This window comes from Coregonus clupeaformis, chromosome 10 (assembly GCF_020615455.1).
Source record: "Coregonus clupeaformis isolate EN_2021a chromosome 10, ASM2061545v1, whole genome shotgun sequence".
NCBI classification, from domain to species: Eukaryota; Metazoa; Chordata; class Actinopteri; order Salmoniformes; family Salmonidae; genus Coregonus; species Coregonus clupeaformis.
The window spans coordinates 32,993,896-33,002,642 of NC_059201.1; the positions used below are offsets into that span (position 1 = coordinate 32,993,896).

General features: G+C 41.5%; 1 protein-coding gene across 1 annotated transcript; it reads right to left on the reverse strand.

The window, feature by feature from the left end:
* Positions 1-1,019: 1,019 nt before the first annotated feature.
* Positions 1,020-7,614, reverse strand: LOC121575906 (myoD family inhibitor domain-containing protein 2-like). The gene is made up of 5 exons (XM_045223223.1): positions 7,526-7,614; positions 7,118-7,216; positions 3,765-3,989; positions 2,087-2,293; positions 1,020-1,102 (listed from the first exon to the last, which is right to left on the reverse strand). The coding sequence occupies exons 2-5, from the start codon at positions 7,212-7,214 to the stop codon at positions 1,020-1,022; spliced, it is 612 nt and encodes a 203-aa protein (XP_045079158.1). The 5' UTR covers positions 7,215-7,216; positions 7,526-7,614.
* Positions 7,615-8,747: the final 1,133 nt, after the last annotated feature.

The following is an 8,747-nucleotide window of genomic DNA, read 5'->3' on the forward strand; positions in this document are numbered from 1 at the left end:
TGAGAGGGTCTGAGGGGAGGTTGCATTAGGGCTGTGTGCTCTGGAGGAAGAGCCTGCATCACGCTAATAAAGCGATTGGTGCCTCAAACTCCAAAGAAAAACTCACATCCGATTAGAGAGTAGAGATGCATGTCAACATGCCAGCTAACACAGCATATAATAAGATCAACTTTAGTTAATGCAAGTCTAGCATCACTAAACACAATCATGGAGAATTATCTCAGCACATCATTATATAACCATAATAACAAAGCAGATGTTAAAAGATTACACTCTTTGCACACATATTTTGAGTTCAGCTGTGAACAGTGGTGAGATGTGCAAGATAACGGGTCAACACTATTCTGTAAGCAGCCATTTGACCGCATGCACGTGGTACAGAACAAAGCAATGACAGCCTCTTGACCTCCTCTCCTGCTGGACTGAGCTGGGACATCTAGCTGGGACATCCTGTGAACCGGGCTCTATAGGACAGGCCATTTGGATGTGATTAAAAAGCATTAGAGATCCTGAAACCCATGCTACTCCCCAAGCTATCAGGTAATTTGAAAGAGTTCCAGCGAGTTTAAGACGGGCAGATGTTTTCAGTTTAAGCCAGGCCTCTGTTTATGCAGACACACTTTATGTTTGAAAACCCACAAAGGACCTTCAATAGATTCTATGGTGCCGCATCAGCTAGAGTAGTCAGGTAATAAGCTAATTGGTCACAAGCAGCGTTCCCTGTCCACATGACCAGAAACATACCATTTTGCACAGCATGCTTACTATCCATGGTCATTAGGTGTCTACATACAGTATTACTGTTTGTTCTACTGTACTGCGGTCTAGGGAGGAGTGTCACCAATTTAATTTAGCATACTGTGGTTAAGTCTTCTTAAAACGTCAAGATCCAGTTTTCGTATAATAGTTTAGCCTAACTTTCACAATCGAAAGCTTACGTGTTTTCACAAATACTATCCATATGCATTTTCACATAAACTAGTATAACTTGGTAACTCTCAGCAAACAATACAACAGCATTACATGAGCTCAGTGTCTACGACAACATGGGTGTGACTTTCTTCTTGTTTGAACAGCAGGATTATTCTGTTGGTCCTCACATCTGATAACAGAAAATAAATGTTTAGCGAGTAGAGAAATATAATAACCCTCTGTGTGCATGGTGGTGAAGAGTCACTGTACACGGGCCCTCTCTGCCTGACCTCCCAGAGAAACAGATGATGCATTACTTCATGCTGCTTTCGCTGGGTACTCTACCCAGAGAGAGTGACGTACCCACCAATACTCCAGTGTCCATTTCCTATTATTTGACAAGGACCCATTTCAGATTGAAGCGATCCAAACAGTCAGCCGCCACTTGAGAGAACCATCTTCACGAACAGAGAACAGAGGTCGATGGGAACTACACGGACGAGTGTCCTAGACATGCCATCTCCAACTGCTTCTGTGGTAACAATGACACTAAATTGAAATAGACCTGTGAACATGGAAGGCTTTAAGATTTGTTTTGTATTTCAGAAAAAAAGGAAAAGGAAGTGACATGCAGAAGCTGAAGTGTATGTTGGTGTACAACACTTCAGTGGTGGAATCCACAACTCTCAGAGCAGGCATTGCCCACTGTGTACCTCACTGTTCTCAGCAGTTAGGACCTCAGCACATCTTAGCTTTGCTAACACATACAATACTTCACATGCAACAAGCTAGGTCAATGTCCGAGTCAGGCACATGACATAACATCTATACGTGCTGATACAAGGTAACTAGTAAAGGTCATGGTTTGACCCCTCTACCATCCTTCAGTGAATGCAAGCCCATGATGAAAATGATTATTTATTTTGTTCATAGAGGTTGAAGTCAGCCATTCTGCAGGGTGTGGCTGATTGTTAAAGCCTTGTAAATTCCCTGATCAACATCAGTCCAGGTCCCCATGTTAGCAGTATATTCTTAGGCCTATTTGTTGAACATATGTTGTGCCATTACTGCAGGTTAGCCCTAGCGTAGCCTCCTTGTTCTTCAGCCCATAACGTTAGTGATACCTAGCGGTAACATATCTCAGAAAGCTCCATAGCCAGCTCCAGAAACTCACCTGTCTCTTGACAGGTGTCAAACAGGCCACAGTCAAAGTCCAAGTTACAGTTGCAGTCGTTGCTAGGTATGGCCTCCACTGAGGAGGAGTACTGTCTGTAGGAAGGGCAGCAGCAATAGGTGGCTTCGTCACATGAGGCTGGCAACATGAGGAACAGATTGTAGAACCTACAGAAGAGGCAGTCCAGGACAATCCCTGCACAGTCAGCTGAGAGGCAGAGGGAAAAACATGGGAGAACATTAGGAATGATCAGATTCTAGTACAACATTAAACTATACATAGATAATGCTGAACCCTCTTACTTTATAAGTTGTTACTTTTTTTATTTAATTAATAAGTGAAATTAGGACATACTATGAATGAATGAACATGTCTATTTAAGGACATTATATTCCAAAAAATGTGACAGGAAAATGTTATCTCCTAAAACAAAAATGGCAGCCTGGACAATCCATAACTGTGACCCATTTAAAAGTCTGCACTGTAATAAATGCTTCCAACGGCCAGCCACTATACCTTGGGATTTGTCTTCAGGACATAGATTATCTGTGCTCCTAAAAGACCTGCATGCTGTCTGTCCTCACTTATTGTTTAGAACATTTTAAAAGCTTCCACGCTCTCCCTGGGCATTCCTTTATACATGCATAATTTAGCAAATCACCTCTCACTCCCTTACAGGGAGACAACTGAGGAAGCTGTTTGGAGACATAATCAATTACCGTCAGCCTCTATGGGTCTTTCACTAGGAATATTCTAAAGTTGCACCGTGGCTACTCTGAAACAATGTGCTGTGGGTCTTCCCAGCACCCTTGGCAAAAATGTTTGCCCCCCTGGGTGCCATTAAACATGAGGTCACTGGGCTAAAATGATGACCATGAAGAGACAGCAATAATGTGGGTTGTTGCTGAGAAATATGTTGGGAGTTGGTCTTTATAACTGTTAATCAGTTAGAATATGGAGATAATGCTATAATATAAAGAGCTTTGCAACACACAAGTGCAGTATAACTAGCTATGCAACTTATGCCAGGCTTTTTGGATAAGTGTCCAAATACACTCAGTAAACAAACAAATAAAAGGCTAACTTTCATAATCTATCCCATACACCAACATCTCTACAACTATGTAGTGAAACATAATTTTGAATCAATTGCTTAATAAATATGTATCTAATCAGTGCATTGCAATTTTACTGATCCATGTTTTTAATAATTCAAGTACATATGCAATCAATTGTGTTGCATTAAGTGAAAGTGTTTCCACTGCTGTGACCAGTTTTTACATTATAGGATTTTCTTCTACTGTCGTTTCTGTATCTGAATTATTCACACATTTTAATAACTTATAATAAAAATGCATTTAAACATGCTTACAGCAGAGTAAAATATGAAGCTAGTAATAGGTCGCATTTTACATTCTTACTAAGTAGTGGTTTACAAACATCAACCAGTAGGTCTGTGGCTTGACCATAGAGGATGTGAATTGAGTATACAGCTTTGACTTGAGCTACTGCACATCCTATTGCTAATGTCCTGACTACCTGTTTATAGAAGACAATTGCCATGAAACAGAGACCAGTGTTAGGGAACTTTGTCTTTGTCACTTGGACTGTGGAGTGTATTAGAACATTATAATAGTTCAATCATGAGGCTGGTGTGAATGCAGCTTGTGTGACTTACCTCCTGTGTCGGTCTGATTAGAGGAGGTGGAGAGAGAGTCTGATGAGGAGGAGTTCCTGCGGTACTTGTTCACAGTGAACAGAGAGGAAGTGGAGCTGTCCTTCTCCCTGGGCCGCTGAGGATCATGGGAGGCCTGGTCTGTGTCGGCCTTCCCTGGATCTGTCTCGTTCTCTGGAATGACGCTCAGCTTCCGGACACTGACTGGGGCCTCGCTCAGAACCTCCCCTATCAAACAGGAAATCATTTCAGAATGTGTGTGTGGAGGGGGGGACATGCCACCCCGTCCCCAGTGAAAGTTGCGCCCCTGTCCGTTTCCATAAAAATAAACTGTCATTCACAAAATACTTAACCGGGAAGCAGAATACGCTGAAAAGCAATGTAGCTATCCAGTGGGGGAAATTATTGATTGAAAACTGTTATAAAGAGTTTAGATTGAATAACCTCCCTTGAACTTGACAACTGTCCATTCCCCAGCACAGAATAACATCTGGGCTTGGTTTTAAGCTATCCTCTATTGCAGCCTAGTTTCCACAGCATAAATCTACACAGTGATGCACCTCCAGCTGTTAGGGGCTTTAGCAGGTGACACTCTACAGTTTGGTGCCACTCTATCTTGTGATAGAGATGTGCGGTAGTCTAGGTAATTCAGTATAATTTCAGTACCTTGTAGTGTGCAAACTAGGATCACCTTCATTATTTAATTATGGGGTTGGGGTTGAACACTATTAGTTCTAACATTGCTTTGAATTTTTTTTTTCTGTATGTCTATATTTTCCAGAAGTGGTAGGAAGTGTTTATTTGTAACTTGTTCAATGTGCACAACTTATTTATTCTGAGAGCTAAGCAGCAGTGTTGTATATCCCAGTATTGATATATTTCACTTTGATTCTGATGCCCTCCATCAATTGTATCTCCAGTTTTACAGGGAACATAATAGTTGATTAATCTGCTTTTCACAGACCAATTTCAATGCTTATTAATGAATGATTGCTTTGGCTGCTCTACCCTGTTTATTTTTCTACCACCTATTCTAAATTACTTATTTACCATGCATTTTGTCTCCCTTTTATTTAACATTTAATGTCCTATGATTTATTAACATGTTGGACACATTTTCCAAACAGGAATACACTAAATAGTCAAAAGGAGATACAGTAGAAATATGCATGGAGTTATAGAATCAATGAATTCTGCCGCGTACCAGTGCTGGAAATCATTGAGACGCCCCTGGGTAAGCTAATAAATGAGGTAACTACTGCAGCTGGTCTGTGCCCATTAGCTAATAGAGAAATAAGGCCTGCAGGCATGATATACATGTTTTAACTGTTACCTCCATGCTACACTTTCTACAATGCCTCTTTCACTCACTAGGAATCACAAAGCTTTTTTCAAGTTTTTCAAGTTTGGATGGCACTAGCTACACTACATCTCCAAAAGTATGTGGACAAATGCTTGTCGAACATCTCATTCCAAAATCATGGGCATTAATATGGAGTTGGTCCCCCCTTAACAGCCTCCACTCTTCTGGGAAGGCTTTCCGCTAGATGTTGGAACATTGCTGCGGGGACTTGCTTCCATTCAGCCACAAGAGCATTAGTGAGGTCGGGTGCTGATGTTGGGCGATTAGGCTTGGCTCGCAGTCGGCGTTCCAATTCATCCCAAAGATGTTCGATAGGGTTGAGGTCAGGGCTCTTTGCAGGCCAGTCAAGTTCTTCCACACCGATCTCGACAAACCAATTCTGTATGGACCTCGCTTTGTGCATGGGGGCATTGTTATGCTGAAACAGGAAAGCGTCTTCCCCAAACTTTTGCCACAAAGTTGGAAGCACAGAATCGTCTAGAATGTCAATGTATGATGTAGCATTAAGATTTCCCTTCACTGGAACTAAGGGGCCTAGCCCTAACCATGAAAAACAGCCCCAGACCATTATTCCTCCTCCACCAAACTTTACAGTTGGCACTATGCATTGGGGCAGATAGCGTTCTTCTAGCATCCGCCAAACCCAGATTCGTCCGTCGGACTGCCAGATAGTGAAGCGTGATTCATCACTCCAGAGAACGTGTTTCCACTGCTCCAGAGTCCAATGGCGGCAAGCTTTACACCATTTCAGCCAATGCTTGGCATTGCGCATGGTGATCTTAGGCTTGTGTGAAGCTGCTCGGCCATGGAAACCCATTTCATGAAGTCCTCTGACGAACAATTATTGTGCTGACGTTGCTTGGAACTCGGTAGTGAATGTTGCAACCGAGGACAGACGATTTTCACACGCAACGCGCTTGAGCAGACTGCGGTCCAATTCTGTGAGCTTGTGTGACCTACCACTTCATGGCTAAGCCGTTGTTGCTTCTAGACATTTCCACTTCACAATAACAGCACTTACAGTTGACCAGGGAAGCTCTAGGAGAGCAGACATTTTACGAACTGACTTGTTAGAAAGGTGGCATCCTATGACGGTGCCATGTTGAAAGTCACTGAGCTCTTCAGTAAGACCATTCTACTTCCAATGTTTGTCTATGGAGATTGCATGGCTGTGTGCTCGATTTTATACACCTGTCATCAACGGGTGTGGCTGAAATAGCCGAATTCACTAATTTGAAAGGGTGTCCACATGCTTTTATATATATAGTGTATGTAGTAGTGCAGCCTGGTCTCATAGACTAGATGGAAGATAGTAAAGGTAAATTCGGGACACTCAAATGAGTATATCTTACGTTTGGTATGGTTAGATAAAACAGATGATTACTTAAGGCAAAAATGAAAGTAAGGTGGTTAGTCGGGTGGATGGGTAGGTGTATAATGCGAACATCTAGCAACTCAAAGGTTGCGAGTTCGAAACTCATTATGGACAACTTTAGCATTTTAGCTAATTAGCAACTTTTCAACTACTTATTACTTTTTAGCTACTTTGCAACTACTTAGTATGTTAGCTAACCCTTCCCCTAACCCTAACTTTAACCATTTTAGCTAACCCTTCCCCTTCCCCAACCCTAACCTTAACCCTTTAACCTAACTCCTAAACTTAACCCTAAACTTAACCCCTAGCCTAGCTAACGTTAGCCACCTAGCTAGAATTCATAACATATCATATACGTTTGGCAAATTCGTAACATATTGTATGAATTGTAATTCGTAACATATCATACTAAATGGAGTGTTTCGGATTTACATACAGAATAATACAAAATGCTCTGAGACCAGGTTGAGTAGTGTGTTCACTTGGCTGTATTGTATCAACTCTGCCATAATAGTTATGTATGTAAATAATCAAAAATATCTGATATTTGACATTGAGAACATTGCTTTTAGTTTTTTTTTTCAATAAGGTAAAGTTAATTTCTTTTAGAAAACTTACCATCTCTTACCAAAGAGCATTTCTTTCCACCTTTCCTTTCCATTTCTTTTCCACATTCTTCATCTGTTCTGGTTTTCTGGTCTGCCATCTGATCCATTGCTGCATAAATCAAATATAGGATGTATTAATAACACAGAATTGATTGATCATCTGTCAAAAACATCAAATTACAGTTTTGGATACACATTCATGCATTGAAACAATCAAGAGTTCAAAGGCATAATGCAAACATTTATACAAGTTAAATAAACTGTTAATGCACTGTCTGTCTCTAAGATCACAACCCCTCTGCTCATCCTCGAGATAAGAGGTAGAATAGGAAGGCAATCAAGCATCAAATGTCAATCAATAGTTTCCTGCATCAAACCAATTCATTGTGTGAATGAATAGAAATGCAGCGTACTGTACCTGTGGAAACTGTCAGCGGATGGAAGGCTCATTGTGGACCGAATTCTCCGGGATCATCATACGCCCATCATGCACTCGTGCAATCCCTCGCGCAAGTTCCATTTGGCATGACCCAGACCCACCCTATCATTATGATGACGTTTGCGAAAGGCTTATAGCAACCTCTCTGCGTATGGAAATGTTTTATTTATTTTGTGAGTATGACAATTTTACTATTGAACGAATATACAGCTAATTGAATAAATACCTTCTGAAACCAGACTCAGAGACAATACTGTGAGTAGCCTATCAGTGTGTGAGAAAGTAACGTGTCTCATGGCCCCAGGAGATGGCAGGAAGGACAACAGTCTTATTTCAGACCAAGTCAGGTGTTTCATTTACAGCAGGGCTGTTGAATTCCGGTCCTGAAAGGCCAAAACACTTATGTTTTTCATCCTCTACTTCTAGGGCCAGCTCTAGCCTTTTGGGGGCCCTAAGCGAGATTTGGTTGCGGGGGGGCACCACCTTGAGTGGGCCTCCTCTTGTCCTCTTGATGGTGGAGAGAAAATTCATTTCCTGCAATTCTACACATTTTGCCATGGGATATAGAGACAATGTGGCCATTTTAAAGGTCCAGTGTTTTCTACACTGAACAAAAACATCAATGCAACGTGCAACAATTTCAAAGATTTTACTGAGTTACAGTTCATATAAGGAAATGAGTCAATTGAGCCCTATTAGGCCCTAATCTATGGATTTCACATGACTGGGAATACATACATGCATCCTATTGTCACAGAAACCTTAAAAAAGGTAGGAGCATGGATCAGAAAACCAGTCAGTATCTGGTGTGACCACCATTTGCCTCATGCAGCGCGACACATCTCTTTCACATAGAGTTGATCAGGCTGTTGACTGTGGCCTATGGAATGTTGTCCCACTCCTCTTCAATGGCTGTGAAAAGTTGCTGAATATTGTCTAGAACGCTGTCGTATACGTCGATGAAGAGCATCCCAAACATGCTCAATGGGTGACATGTCTGGTGAGTATGCAGACCATGGAAGAACTTGGACATTTTCAGCTTCCAGGAATTGTGTACAGATCCTTGCGACATGGGGCCATGCATAATCAATCAATCAATCAATCAATTTTATTTTATATAGCCCTTCGTACATCAGCTAATATCTCGAAGTGCTGTACAGAAACCCAGCCTAAAACCCCAAACAGCTAGTAATGCAGGTGT

Coding starts and splice junctions, on each gene's coding strand:
- LOC121575906 (XM_045223223.1), bottom strand. CDS start 7,214: ATGGATCAGATGGCAGACCAGAAAACCAGAACAGATGAAGAATGTGGA. Junction 3,990..7,117: donor ATGCTCTTTGGTAAGAGATG/GTAAGTTTTCTA, acceptor CCTGTTTGATAG/GGGAGGTTCTGAGCGAGGCC. Junction 1,103..2,086: donor TGACACCTGTCAAGAGACAG/GTGAGTTTCTGG, acceptor TTCTGTTATCAG/ATGTGAGGACCAACAGAATA.